Source organism: Dromiciops gliroides, chromosome 1 (assembly GCF_019393635.1).
Source record: "Dromiciops gliroides isolate mDroGli1 chromosome 1, mDroGli1.pri, whole genome shotgun sequence".
NCBI classification, from domain to species: Eukaryota; Metazoa; Chordata; class Mammalia; order Microbiotheria; family Microbiotheriidae; genus Dromiciops; species Dromiciops gliroides.
Genome location: NC_057861.1, coordinates 130,218,618 through 130,233,985, shown reverse-complemented (window position 1 = coordinate 130,233,985; position 15,368 = coordinate 130,218,618). Strand labels below are relative to the sequence as shown.

The 15,368-nt window shown below is 39.5% G+C and overlaps 1 protein-coding gene across 2 annotated transcripts; it reads right to left on the bottom strand.

Moving 5' to 3' along the window:
* Nucleotides 1–4,070: 4,070 nt before the first annotated feature.
* On the bottom strand, nucleotides 4,071–14,959 carry TMEM74 (transmembrane protein 74). Of its 2 annotated transcripts, XR_006354091.1 has the most exons (3): nucleotides 14,819–14,959; nucleotides 10,932–11,989; nucleotides 4,071–4,421 (listed from the first exon to the last, which is right to left on the bottom strand). XR_006354091.1 is itself a non-coding variant. In XM_043976230.1 (2 exons), the coding sequence occupies exon 2, from the start codon at nucleotides 11,930–11,932 to the stop codon at nucleotides 11,000–11,002; it is 933 nt and encodes a 310-aa protein (XP_043832165.1). In that variant the 5' UTR covers nucleotides 11,933–11,989; nucleotides 14,819–14,959; the 3' UTR covers nucleotides 10,327–10,999. The 2 variants fall into 2 exon arrangements, 1 of the variants encoding a protein (XP_043832165.1); XM_043976230.1 differs by lacking the exon at nucleotides 4,071–4,421 and having other exon boundaries at nucleotides 10,327–11,989.
* Nucleotides 14,960–15,368: the final 409 nt, after the last annotated feature.

Sequence of the window (15,368 nt, the reverse complement as noted above, 5' to 3'; positions counted from 1 at the left end):
GAGACAGAAACTGAAACAGAGACAGATACAGATGGAGACAGAGAGTGTGTAGACACACAATACATTGTATGTAAAATGAATCTCTGAGTGTACATATATACACATAATATGTATATGTGTGTCTATATGTATTTTTTAAATGTGTATATGTATTTTTTAAATGAAGGCCAAACAAAAGCAATTTGAACTGAAATGTTAGGAAGTGTGTTCAAGGTTATTTGTATTACAAAGCAGTTAGTTATACTAATTTGGTTGAATGATGGCAGAATTAGTATATGGTTAAATGAAATACAAAAATAAAGTGGACATGTCTTTTGGTAAGAGGCAGTAAAGAAGAAAAGCTGAAGAGAGCTTTAACTATTAGTACTTCCAAAGAAAAAACAAATTGATTACAAGGAAAGGATTTCTCTCATTTGTTTATTAAAGGAAATATTTTATTCAAATATTAACTGTTTTCCTAATTCATAGTTCCATCTTTACCCTTTGGAACTGAGTAGCATTTAAAAGTTTTTTTCATGAAGATATGGAGTTTGATTGGAAGACAATTGTTTTTATTTTAAAAGTATTGTATTAGTTTATGTTAGCTTTCATTATGTAAAAAAATGTCTGAATGATTTACTTCTTGTTGGGAACTACTACTACTATGGTAGATGTGGATTCTATGCTAAATTACACCAAATTAACTGGTTCTATACGAATTAATTTCTTTGGCCAATATTAACCTAATGGTTTACATCTCCCCACTATGCTGCCTGAATTTCATGCATGATCCTCAATGCTCCTTCCACTAGAGCCTTGGACTTTACCCCCTTGGGGATCCAGGTTTCTGATAGGTGAGTTTTTACTTGGATCTTACCAAGAACCAGACCTCCAGGACACCTCCAGCCAGCTCCACATCATGTACACCTTCTGCCCACCTCACTCTTCAGCTCTCCTAACCGTGTCTTTCTTTAGAACAGAAGCTCCAGGGGTAGCTAGATGGCGCAGTGGTTAAAGCACCGGCCCTGGATTCAGGAGTACCTAAGTTCAAATCAGGCCTCAGACACTTGACACTTACTAGCTGTGTGACCATGGGCAAGTCACTTAACCCCCATTGCCTGCAAAAACAAACAAACAAAAAAAACAGAACAGAAGCTCCTGAGGGTGGTCCCCAGTGCTTAGCAAAATGCCTTGATAAATGCTCCTGAGGGTGGTCCCCAGTGCTTAGCAAAATGCCTTGATAAATGCTCTACCATTTATCTATCATCTATCTATCCATCTATCATTTACCTATCTACCTATCATCTATCATCCATCCATATATGTATCTATTATGTATCTACCTATCAAATATCTATCATCCATACATGTATATATGTATCTTTCTATGTACATTTGTATGTTATCTCTTTATCCATCCATCTGAAAGTGTCTCAATTTAATTGCTGAGACAATTTATATCTCTGACAATTTATATCTCATCTACCTATGATCTCGATAGATTAGGCATCCCTAGAACTTAAAAAGCATCCCTAGAGATCACTTTGCTTGTGTAGATTTGTTATTCCAAACAAGGATGCTGTGCCTGTCCTGTAAGGAATACTGGGAAAGCAAACACTCACTGACTTCATTCCTAGCTCCCTTAACCTGTGAGCTGTAAGGGTAGCACACTTGATCAGAAGCCAAAAACTATAGTGTGGTGTATCCATGTAAAAGTGTATAGGCAGGCAGCTAGGTGGCACAGTGGATAAAGCACCAGCCCTGGATTCAGGAGGACCTGAGTTCAAATTTGGTGACACTTGACACTTACTATCTGTGTGACCCTGGGCAAGTCACTTAACCCTCATTGCCCTGCCAAAAAAACAAAAACAAAACAAAAAACAAAAAGTGTGCAGGAGGCATCAGTGTGAGTTGAGATGGGTCTGCCCTCCACTAGTGGGAGCCAAGGGTGGAAAGGCTGCTAGTGTTTACAGTCTTAGTTTGGTTTCATTTTTCTGAGAATCTTTACCCCTCTACCTCTTCCCTACCTTTTCCTTTTTATTTTTTTTTCTGAAAGTAAATCAATGGTGCAAGATCCTTTTTATTTTTAACAGATGTTTCTTTTCTCAGTTAATTAACACTCCTGTTACTTCATTTTTATGTGTTCCACCTCTTCACCTACAAAGGAAACACAAAATTTCCCGCATTTCTTAATCCCATCTTTCTGTAAAGTCTCCACTATCTGAAAACTTCAGAATCTATGATTTATGAACATTTGCTTTAAAAAGCAAAAAAAAAGGATAAGGTAATAGCTAAAATTTACATTGTGTTTACTATGCCCTAGGCGCTGTGCCTTACAATTATTTCATTGGATCTTCACAACCTTGGAAAGTAGATGCTATTACTATCCCCATTTTACATATGAGAAAACTGAAGCAAACAATGATTAAGTGACTTGCCCAGGGTCACACAGCTAGCAAGTGTCTGAGGCCAGATTTGAACTCAGGTCCTCCTGACTCCAAGCCTGGCTCTTTATCCACTGTGCCAGGAGAGAGAGAGACTTCACAAACACCAATAAAGTCTGCAAACAAAATATTGTAGCTGAAATTTAAGTGAATTGTAATGACAATAGCTGTCTCTTTTTTAGGATGTATTACCAGTATTTTCAGTGACTAGCTACTGGAAATTTATTGTATTTGACTACTTTTCATGGGAATCCAAAGTATGCATTTTTTTCCTATAGACCTAATTACCAAGTCCTTTAAAAGAATTTTTTTTTCAGGGCAATGGAGGTTAAGTGATTTGCCCAGGGTCACACAGCTATCAAGTGTCAAGTGTCTGAGACCAGATTTGAACTCAGGTCCTCCTGAATCCAGGACAGGTGTTTTATCCACTGTGCCACCTAGCTGCCCTAAAAGAAAATTTTTTAAAAAGGGAGAGCTGGCACAAATACCAAGAAGACCAGGTTCAAGTCCCAGCTCTGACACATACTGTCTAATGCTTAGTGCAGTGCCTGAAACATTGTGGGTGCTTAATAAATGTTTATTGACTGACTGGCTGGTCTCACAATTCAGTTTATTATCACTTTTCTAGTAACTTTATAGGACTATAAATTGCAGAACTTATGCTGACTCTGTCTTTCTGTTTATATATATATATATATACATATACACATACATACATACACATATATGTATATATACACACATACACACAAACATAGATATTAACATCCATTTAGGTAATATTTTCAAACACAAGCTAATTATATTAAAATAGAAATAATTCTGATTCGAGATATTTGGCCTATATGGGAAAAGAATGAAACTGGTATAATATTAATTGTCAATCCTCAAACTTTTTTTGTCTTTTCAGAATTCTTGACCTTGACAGAATTTATGCATAAGGTAGAAAAAAATTCCCCTCGATAGTACATATAGTGATACAACCTTTGAATATGACACAGAGATGAAAAGTATAGAAAAGCAACTCTAAGAGTAGAAGCAAAATTAATTTGATATTTGTTTCTCACTTGAACATTTCTTAAGTATACTAAAACATATCAATATGGCATATTCTATTTTACATAAAGCATGTTATAAATGTGACACTGGGGAATTTATAGAGTTCAAAAATTATTTTATCCCTTAATGTAATTGAAAAAAATTTAAGTGCATACCTAAAGTTGTTCAATGTGGTAGGGGTATGGCGAGGTATTATACCTAGATTCAGAGGTGGGTACATACAAGAAAGGGAAGCCAGATGGCATAGTGAACAGAATGCCAGGCCTAGAGCAATTTTCTTGAGTTAGAATCTGGCCTCAGACACTTACCAGCTATGTGACCCTGGGTAAGTCACTTAACCCTATTTGCCTCACTTTCCTCATCTGTTAAATTAACTGGAGAAGAAAATGGCCAACTACTCTTGTATCTTTGCCAAGAAAACCCCAAATCGGATCACAAAAAGTTAGACGTGACTTAAACAACTGAACAACATATTAGAAATCATTTCTGTATTTAATTTGGTGTGCCACTTCAAAAAATGAAAAATGAAAATGGTCTCTACAACTTGAATTTTAAAAGATAATAAGCACAACAAAATGTCTTCATAAATAAATTTATTTTACAATGGTATGGAACACAATTACTGTCATAAGGCATCAAATGAATCAAGGAAAAAGTTCACTGACCATAGTAGCAATCCTCTACCAATTCAAAATTTATACTTACAAAATCAAATAAGGGATATTTTTTGTTTGGTGAATAGTTATTATTATAGGCATAAGTATTAGGAAAACAACAAACATTAAAAGCTGTAAACATATTTAAAACAGCAATAATCCATCACTGTTTTCTGGGAGTGGGATAAGAATGAATTCAGGTCTAGTTCTGGCAAGAAAGGCCTTGGAATGGCAGTGAGAAAAACAAAGCTGGCTGTTCTTTAAAGAGGAGCTTCCATGTTTCCTAAAATAAGAGAACGGCCCATATTAAATTTAATCTGTTTCAAAACATACAAGAAACTTGCAACACGCCTAAAATTGAGAGGTTAAAAAAATGCACTTTCACAGGGCTAATAAATATGCAAAACAGACTTATTAATTAAGATGTTTTATATGTCAATGGATTCCAAAAGCCCCTTCATACAGGTCAAAGGACAAAGGCTTCTATGAAGCATCTAGAACCTTTTAGTTTGCTGCTAGCCTATAACCTTCTAGTTTTTTTTTTCCTTTTGTTCTTAAAGTTAGGCTTAAGGCTTACCATGATTCTCACAAGAAAATTATTCTGCCCAAATCCATAGATACACCTGTGTACACACACACACACACACACACACACACACACACACACACACGCCCATGTGTGAGCACACCCACACATACCTCACTCAACTCATTCTCTTCCTGAAAATGGTATCTTGTAAATTTAATGTAAGAATTGACACGGCTCCCATATCAGATCCCACTTTTTCTAATTAAAATCAACTGCAGTGTGAAGAGCTCTCTCTTCAGACAAAGCACTTTCTAGCCTTTGTGCCCATTAAAGTTGGCAAAATAGGAATCTCCAACTTATGAACTTATATAGCTAAAAATCAGCTTCAGGAAAGAAATTTGTTAAGGCCCTTTCTCTTGAAACTTCTAGAGAAAAAGAGCACTAGATTTCATAGTCCCTATGCTTGATCCAGATAGAGGGCAAATCCCATTACAATGAACTTTTAAGGGACTGCAGAAATACCTTTGTTGAAATGGAATTGGGTTGTGCTAAACCCAACCATTGGCTAGAGCTTGAAAGCGTGTGTGTGTGTGTGTGTGTGTGTGTGTGTGTGTGTGTGTGTGTGCTTTTTCTTTTTTGGTCATACAACATTCCTATTGTAGTACAGTACTGTTTGTTGCAATGGAATTTGACCTTGATTGACAAAAACCTTCATCCCACATTGATACCAAAGCTTTGTTTTAATGTTACACAATCCGAATAGAAGCTGCCGTGCCACTCAGATTATTCACATGAAAGATCAAAGCAGGCAGGTTCCAATGTTGCTGCCTGGGAATTTTGTCCTTTACAAGCACATAGGTAGACAAGTCTAGTCATTTGGCTCTGGAGGCTGCGTCAGGTTAGTCAGATAGCACTGTGCCCTTTTGTTCAGTTAGATTCTTCCCTAATGGATTTGAGGAAAGTAAAAAATGAACCTGGAAGGACAGCCTGCCTGCCTAAAGTAGTTCTTCACCTGCCTTCTGAGCTGGCATTATCATATGAGAATAATCCTTATAACAAAGAAGAGTCTGTGAAAAAAGAGGAGATCTGATATTTTCCGCTGACAAAGGAGGAATTCTAATGGCCAGCACCTAAGAAATGTACAAAGGGCTATTAGGTCAGTGAACTGGTGGAAGAGGGGGTTAGGGAGGGGAAAGTAAAAGTAGCCTTTGGGGAACAAGTACAAACCCGGCCACCAGAAATGCCTTCATTGAATGCCTATGGAATAAGAGGAACCCCAAAACAAAGAATCTGAGTTCCAGGAAATTTTACAAGGTGGCATATACCTCATCAGCTCAAAGTTTTTTGAGTTTACACTCAGTATTGGAGGATATCTTATTTCCGATTATAAAGACTGAACCTTTTTCCTACCTTCTCTTGGGAAACACAGAGCACATTCTGTATGTGCATTGTTGGCAAACGAAGAATCGCTAAGAATCACAGTTTGTACACAGGGTATTAAATACATAGAAATCCTCTACCTCTATTTGGGAACCAAAAAAAAAAAAAAAAAAAGACTGACAATGTCCATCAGTAGAAATGAATTCCCAGGAATGTTCCCTTTGGATTGCTTTGGTTTATGAACTTTCAGGCTGCCTTGCTGAAGTATATACTGATAACTCTTTAAGAAAGAACAATGGGGGCGGCTAGGTGGCGTAGTGGATAAAGTACCAGCCTTGGATTCATGAGTACCTGAGTTCAAATCCGGCCTCAGACACTTACTAGCTGTGTGACCCTGGGCAAGTCACTTAACCCCCCCATTGCCCGCAAAAAAAACAAAAAAAACAAAAAATAATAAAGAAAGAACAATGTCTTCGACATCTGGTTTCTGAAAGTCTGGAATCAGGGAATAACATTGTGGGGGAAATTGTGTCTTCCTGGATAGAAAGACAAACCAAGTAGATAATAATTGCTCTGATGACAGTGTCAAATTACAAGGATATAAATATCCATAAAAAAGGTCCAGCACCAAAATGATGGTTGTTGCCTCTATGATGCCCTTACCTTGTACCTGTTCTGACCCAAGTACAAAATGTAGTTTTCAATGAGTCTTTTTTGTCAGTGACCTGGAATAGTGACATAAGAAGCTATTATAGTTTTTACTTTAATCATAAGCTTTTCAAGGGTAGGACTGTCTTTCTTTTCCACATTTGTATCCCTGATCCTTAGTACAGTACCTGGCCCACAGTAGCTGCTAAATATGAGTTTATTGCTGGACTTTAAGAATACTTCATGCAAGAGGGCAGCTAGATCGCGCAGTGGATAAAGCACCGGCCCTAGATTTAGGAGTACCTGAGTTCAAATCCAGCCTCAGACACTTGACACTTACTAGCTGTGTGACCCTGGGCAAGTCACATATCCCCCAATGCCCTGCAAAAAAAAAAAAAAAGAATACTTCATGCCTTCTTTATGTAATCATAACTGAGGTTACAGCTACACAGAAATATATGGAAAAATGAAAAAATGCATTGAATTATCCAAATGTTTTATGTACATGAGCTAAATAAAACATACCAGTGATTGACTGAACTTATCACTTCCTGCCCTGAAGTTCTGACATTTTGCAGACAAGATCTTAAATACCAGATTTCTGGATGGGAATGAAATGTCTTTGAAATGCTTTCTATACAGGCAAATATGAAACGATATAGTTGAAATTTTACAAAATAAAAATGTAATTGGAAAAACATGTTAAGTTTTGTTTTTAAAATGCTGGGCAAAGAAGAAATGATGACCTTGGCATAGTCACAACTTCATTGAGCTTCAATTTCTCATGTGAAAATCATGGAGTTAGACCGGATCAGCAATTCTCAAACCCCCAGGAGTCACAGAGACCCTTTAAGAGCATCTGCAAAGTCAAAACCACTTTCATCATAATATTAAGACATTTTACTTTCTAGCAAAGTAAATATCAATTCACATAAATAAGAACTCTGGGGAATCTTCAGTAATTTTTAATGGTCTAAAGGAGTGATCAGACCAAAAAGTTTGATAATCTTTGAACTATAGGGTATCTTTTTTTTTTTTTTTTTGGTGAGGCAATTGGTGTTAAGTGACTTGCCCAGGGTCACACAGCTAGTATGTGTCAAGTGTCTGAGGAAGGATATGAACTCAGGTACTCCTGAATCCAGGGCCGGTGCTTTATCCACTACACCACCTAGCTGCCCCGAACTATATGATTTCTTGAAGGGAACAAGTACTGTTACATTATTGTCTTCCTATATCTACTATCCAGCACAATGCCTCATATAACACCAAAGGCACTTAATAAGTGAACTGAATTAGAAAAATATTTCACTTTTCCTGAGTGCTTTGGGCTTATTTTCTAAATTCTCTTTGTCCTTATTTACAGATCTGATTTGGCAATAATGTCAAGATTAATCAAGTTTTAACCTTTTTCGACATGAACTTTAGAGACACTGAAAAGGGTCTTGGAAACCACTTACAAGCCTGATTCCTGACCTCCTAAGATGAAATTTTGGCCTCATGGCAATGAACTTTTTTCTAGCTAGCACCTTAACAAACTTCTTTCCCAGATGAACAAAAACAAAAAATTTGTCACAAGGAATCAGTTGATCCACACTTTACTTAAATAAGCATGTGATTAGAAAAAAAGAACAAAGAACTACCACTCACTATACAATTTCCTTCTCGCCATCAATAATATTCACTGTCTTCAACATGGCTAAGACAGTCATGGCCTTCAAAAGCACTCCAAATATGTATCTTGAACAGCTGAAAAGAAGGCTTTAAGTCAAATCCCATGATGTTAAATAATTGGAAAATTAGCTTACAAAGCACAGAACCAGCAAGGCTCAAAAAAAGGACCATTTGTGTGTGTGTGTGTGTGTGTGTGTGTGTGTGTGTGTGTGAGAATTTATTTGAAGCAGCAACACAGAGCTGCTTAGAATGACATTCAGATTTTGGATACAACTACTTTCTTGTGGCCATATTTGTAGTTATTTTCCCCTTCCTTATTCTTTTTACCTTAATTAGTCCCCCATATACTGTTTTTTCCTCTTTCCTTAGATCTTTCTTTCCTACATTCACACTTATACTCCCACATCATACACTTACACATAAATATACCATCTCCATTATACGGACATACACCTTCCTTTCCTGTTCCATGACAAACATATCTTTTGAAGTCACACACACAATCAAAATACTCAGAGCCACAATCACTCATATCCCTCGCAGCTACAAACCATCATGACCATCCACTTCGTTGCATAGTATAAATCTGTTTGGGGAATGGTCTTACTGGCACTTCTTAGCTTAAGTGATGAAATTTAAGATGGAAACTCTCATGGCTACATCTATCACTACAGCAATAAATTAAGGTTAGGCCCAGTCTGAGTCATACAAGGAGGGTTTTGTAGGAGAAATTTCAGAGAAGACCATAGTCCTCCTCACGCCATTCTTACCCAATACCACCTGAATGATTATGTGAATGTTTGTGGTTATGTATGAGAAAAATATCAGTACTTCCTTGCCCCAACCCATCCCCATTCCTTGCAGCCCTCTTGAAGGACGTGACAGTCATGAAACCAAAAAGGTCACTGCTAGTAGTTTCTGAAGGCAAAGAAAATAGCAAGGTTTGCAAAGGCTAAATCCTTGATGCTGGTGCACAATGGTACATGGCCGGCAGATATGTGGTACAGGGAAATCTTCCAAGGGATGAGACTGGGGATATGGTTCATTTCTGAGGGCATGAGTGAGCTACAAGGACCAGTGTAGATCACACATTTTCCAGAGGATTTTTAAATTATTATTATAATTTTCTAGCTGAAGGACAGCTGTAATCATAGGGTTCCTAGCTTAGGCTTGGTGAACAGGGGCAGGCAGCTGTTATCAACAGCAGATGATGTCCTAAAGCATGAAGAAACTCATATGGAAGCAACATAACGTAAGAAGCTCAGGGACACTTGAAGTGAGTGTGTGAGTGGAGGCTGGATGGAGTTCAGCTAAGAGATGAGAACCTGGCTATGATGGAATGGGTGAGTTTTTCCAACCCAAGGAACTGTCATTTTGAAGTGTCCCTGAGTCAATCACTGTCCCAATTCACATTTGGATGGATGTTTGCATGCCTCAGGAGCTGTCTGTTGTTTGGGTTCTCTCCCATTCTCACTAACAGCTGGCTGTAGATGCACCACAAACCACTATAATGGCAAAAATCATACCTCAGAAACTAAAATACAATCACCAAATGCAGTCACTGAACAGATATAATAAGACACTAGTACACTGCTAACTCTACAGAGGTGGATAAAATTCAAACTTCTGGGAGAGAAGATCCGTATCCTTATCACTTTGATCTTCTTCCCTAAACTTTATTTTTGCAGGGTAAATAATTTCAACTGATTAGGAACCCCTCCTAGATCTGGAGAAGCCTCAAAAAATTTCAAATTCAAAGACACTGTGATATTTTTGGATGGTCAATGAACAGAATGGGTAATGTTATTGAGAAGGAAAAGAACTGAGAAAATGTAGTCAGTCTTACTAATTAATAATAATAATAAGAGCTCACATTTCTATAGCACTTTTAGGTTGTACAAAGCACTTTACATATATTATCTCACTTGATCCTCACAACAACCCTGTGAGGTAGGTGCTATTATTATCTCTGATTTACAGATGAGGAAACTGAAGCTGAGAGCTTGAGAGATTTGCCCAGGGTCACATAGCTTTGTGTCAAAGGTAAGATTTGAACCCAGGATTTCAAGACTCCAAGTACAATTTTTGGTCCATTGCACTGTACTGTTCTCTACTTGGTTATTTCTCATCATCTTTATTATGGAGCAAATTATTAATCATCTACATATATAAGCAGTGAAGATAAGCATCCTGAGGGATATAACAATAGTATTCACTATTAGGGAAATAAAAATGTAATAATCTTTTTTTTTGAAATGTTTCATCTTACAATAGTGAAAGTAGAAATAGATGCTCATCACTAGTTCATTACTGTTCAATTTGCATATCAATGTTTTAAATGATAAAGCTGGGTTTCTTTAATTGACCCCCCCCATTTGGAAAAACACATTTCCACAAAGAAAATACTCAGTGGGTATTGGTTAAGAAATAAGCTTGTCTTGTCAGGCAAATAATCCCCATTACGTGTTAAGCAGTATTTAATAAATGGTGCTTGGTTTTTGTTTTGATTTTTTTTTTTCTGAGGGAATTCTAGGGCAGACACTCAACCTGTGGACCATCACTTACTTCATGTTGTTCAATGTAATAGGAATCTCTTCTGTGCCATTTTTAAAAGAGGAAATGCACAGCCACAATTAACTGTCTGCAGTGAGGACATCTTCTTCCACTAAGGACAATTCTGGTGCGTTATCACTGGTGCCAGCTTTCATCCTGAAATTGAAAGAACCATAGAGTTTTGCAGACTCTTTGGAAGAGGCGAACCTATTCCTCCTGTATAGCTCCCCCTTCCACATGGACATCATCAATAAGCAGGACAGAACCACACCACCCAGAGTCAGGAGGCAGAGGCCCGCTATCACACAGCGATCCAGGTGAGCCCCAATCCTGGCACTCTCGTTCTCCAAGCGTTCCATTTCCCGGGCTGCGATGGTGTTGGGGTCCACAGTCACTTCCCTGGGGACCAAATAGGAAATGATCACCAACAAGATACCAGTGACCAAGAACAAAATGGCACTGATGAAGCCGTAGTCTGTTGACTTTCCCGAGGCAGTGGCCTCAGAGCCTGTATCATCTTCTTCAGATATAAGGGACATGGAAGCCTCATGGGGCCATTCATTTGGGTTCTCCCAGCCAGGATCTCTTTGATGGTTGCCATCCTTTGCTGGAGAAAGGCTGTTGCTATGATGCTCCAGGTTGACATTTTCATCGACATAGGTGAAGGAGGTTTCAAGTTCCTGGGCGTAGCAGTGGCAGGCCTTCTCTTCGGTGGTTATTAGCTCCTTTTCTGACTTGAGAGATCCTGATGGGTGGCCATCTGTCTGAACAATGCTATCTTTCTGAGGGAGGAAGTCAATGGTAGGAGGGAGGCAGGTCTCATTGTCCTCTATAAGTCTTTGTGTTGATTTGCAGTGCTTCTGGCAGCAGAGAGCAGCTCTGGTTGCTACTTCAGCCAACTTTACATCTCCTCTAACCTGCCGGTGGTCACAGGAAGGAGCCCCCAAACTCCAGTCCAGATTGTTGCACTGGTCCGCCTGCCCTCTCTTCTTAGCAAGGTGGTGGAGCTCCATGGGAGCTATTCAGATGTTCCCAAGCAGCCTCATATCTAAGACATCCTCCTGGAATCTCTGCCAATAATAACAGAATTAGACAAGATCCCAACATGGAAGCTAAAGTTCTCTATTAAAAATATTTATTCAAAGGGGACAGGAACATTCAGCAACTTTATACCTATTTTTCCCTAACGGGGTAAAGAAAAAGATGGCATAAAAGCAGGGAACCGGGGTACAGACAAACCATTAGAATTGGCACAGGAAGTGTAAGGTCATGATAGGAAAGGGGAAAGAAGAAATCTGTAATGTACCTAGGAAAGTACTGCTGCCCCTAATTAAAATCTATGTGCTTAGACATGCTTCTGCTATATTACAGAATTCCTCCAACAAGGCAGAAACATATTTCCTCTAAGCAGGGCTTCTTAACCTGGGGTCTGTGGACTTTCAAATACACACACATTTATGTACATATAACTTTCAACTTAATTGATTTCCTTAGCAAGACTATATATTTTATTTTATGCTTTTAAAGATATCATTCTGGGAAGGGGTCCATAGGATTCATCAGACTACCAAAGAGGTCCATGACACAGATAAGGTTAAGAACTCGGGCTCTTGAAAAAGACAAACTGGGAAAGGTAGGGACCCTTATGAAGAAAGTAGCTGACACCCAATGGAGGAGAAGTGTAGGACACAATGGAATGTTCATTGTTTATGCCATCTGCAGTGCAGAACTAGTTTGGATTTTGACAAATGCAGTGTTAAATTATCTCTAAAGCACTTCCTTGAATATGAATCAAATAGATGTGATTTCTGTTACAAAGGCATTCACTATAGAAATCCAGGAGGTTCAGAGAGATGGCATGAAAACCCAAATGCTACCTTTTCTCAGCTATTTTTCCCAGATCTTACATCTGGTACATCAAATGACCCTGTAGTACTGCTCGACTTGCCCAACATTTTCAAGCCTGCATCATTCTCCCTGCACTGACACTGTCTACTGTGCTGCTGCATGGAGCTAGAGTACTTTCAACCACTGGGGAGTCACTGCTTCCTGACCTTCCACATTATCACAAAGCAATACACCCTACTACCTCCTCCACCTAGCCACACATTAAAACCTGCTCATTACACCTCAAGAGTGAATCTGAGCAATTCTCTCTTTGTCAGCTAAGATAGAAAGCCAGATCTCTGGATTAGACAGGAAAATATCCATTTCCCTCCTCCAAGCTGCCTTCCCAGAACTGCATACCACACAACTGCACTACTACCACAGGGATTTCAAGCAACTTTTTCTTTGCTTTGGTTCTGATACCAGGATAATAACTTATTTAGCTCACAGCCAAAAGCATACAAAGCTTCAAATTCAGTGGCTGTAACAGTAATCAATCCAAGAAGAGGTAGGAGCAAAATAATCACCTAATGCCAAGTAGCCAATCATTAATCAATCAAGGAGCATTTATTAAGTACCTTTTATTTGCCAGGTTAGTGCTATGCCCTGAGGATGTTCTCACAAAGAGTTTACATTCTCAACACAGGTTAAACTACAGAGAGGGGGAAGCACTGCTTTTTTAGTTTCTTGTGAGTGATTTATTGAAGGGTTTGAGTTTTTGGTTGTTTTAAAATGCTGCTTCCCCTAGTACAAGACTTTCTCCTCCATTCGCAATTGAAAATGCACAAACATTCCCACCAGGGAAGACTACAGCCAATCTGGAACCTTTATATTGTTTAACAAGTGTCCAAACCATGCATTTCAAGAAAACAAATAAATGAACGAATGGCAAGCGGTTTCATCCCTTGCTTAAAAGAGAAAACCTTGCACACTTCCTTATGCTATGAGGAACTGATCACCTTCTGGCACAAATATCTCATTAAGCAGCAATGGTCTGGATTAAGTAAAGTCCCTAAAATTGCCTCCAACAAAGGCACAGTAAGCCTTACACTTTACTTCCCTTTCTTATCTCTCCGAAAAACAACAAAACCAACCCCCCCCCCCCCCCGAGCAAAAGAAAGAAACCCCAGAAAAATCTTGCTTTATCTTTAGTATAATAAAAAGACGCCCAGTCCACCTACTCCTTTTAAACTCAGTAATCTATACAGCTCTTTTCCCTCTATGGACAAGTTAATAATCGTTCAGGAGACGACCTAAAGGCTTACTCCTTCCTTTCATATTCTCTCATTCTCTCTCTCTCTCTCTCTCTCTCTCTCTCTCTCTCTCTCTCTCTCACTATCTCTCTCTCTCTCTCTCTCTCTCTCTCTCTCTCTCTCTCTCTCTCTCTCTCTCTCTCTCTCTCTCTCTCTCTCTCTCTCTCTCTCTCTCTCTCTCTCTCTCTCTCTCTCTCTCTCTCTTAGAGCCCCTCTAATGAAATTATACCTTAAATGGGGAAGGAGGCGCTTCCTGCACCCCCTCTGCCCTTGCCATTAATTAAAAGCAATATTATTTCCGTGGTCCAAGGACGTCCGGTTGAACTGCTTTAGGAAGCGATCCTGGGATCGGACCCCAATGCCTTTCCTAGGGGAGGAGGTTCACTGGGCACTGAGAGGCAACGTGGGCGTTCTTCGCCTCTCCGGTGGCAATGTGCTAAAAATCTATTCCGAGCGCCCCCGGCGCCTGCACGACTGGAATAGCCCCCACTCCAGCTCCCTTTCTCTCTGCACAAGCAGCATCTTTCCTGCCCGGGCACCCTGAGCCGGGGCTGCCTCCATCCACTAAGTGCAAAAAGACAGCAGGAGCCATGGGAAGGGAGAGGAGAAACGAGCCCTGGGTGACCAGAGAGACGCGAATCCAGACGTTGCCTAGCTCTCTCTGTCCGCACCATCCCGGTGTACACTCCCCCCGTCCCCTCAACCCCTTTAAAACAAATTCTCTACCTATCCGGCTTCCTGAAACCCAAAGGAGCCTACCTTCTTCTTCTTATTCCTCCCCCTCCCAATGTCTTGGAGTCTTGGAGCTTTCCTGTCCTCCGCCGTTTGCTGGAAGTCCTTCAATAACCCAAGCAGGCACTTGTAGCCCTCCGGAGCTCCTCTGCCTTCCCCATATGGGTTGTGCTGGTCTGTGCCTGGGCTGGGCTGGGAGGGGCTCTTCGTTCCTACTGGGCATGCTGGGAGTTGTAGTTCAGTGGCCGCAGCCCTAGGGCTGGGTGGGCAACGCCCATAACTAATTTTCACCCCACCCCTCCATCTCACCTTCTTTCTGGGTCTTGGTTTCCCAAAGCCTTTGTAATTACATGTCCTGAGTTAAGCCCTAGGTAAGGTGACCAGCTCCCATGTTTCTTCTCCTAGAATCCCACCTCTCCAGTTAATAACACCTGACATTTATATGTATTTAAGATTATAATGGCTGACTACTATCCATATAGTTTTCTAAGGTTTAGCAAAGTAGCTTATATTTATTATCTCATTTGATCTTCACAATAATTCATTATTTCCATTTTAGAGATGAAAAAACTGAGAC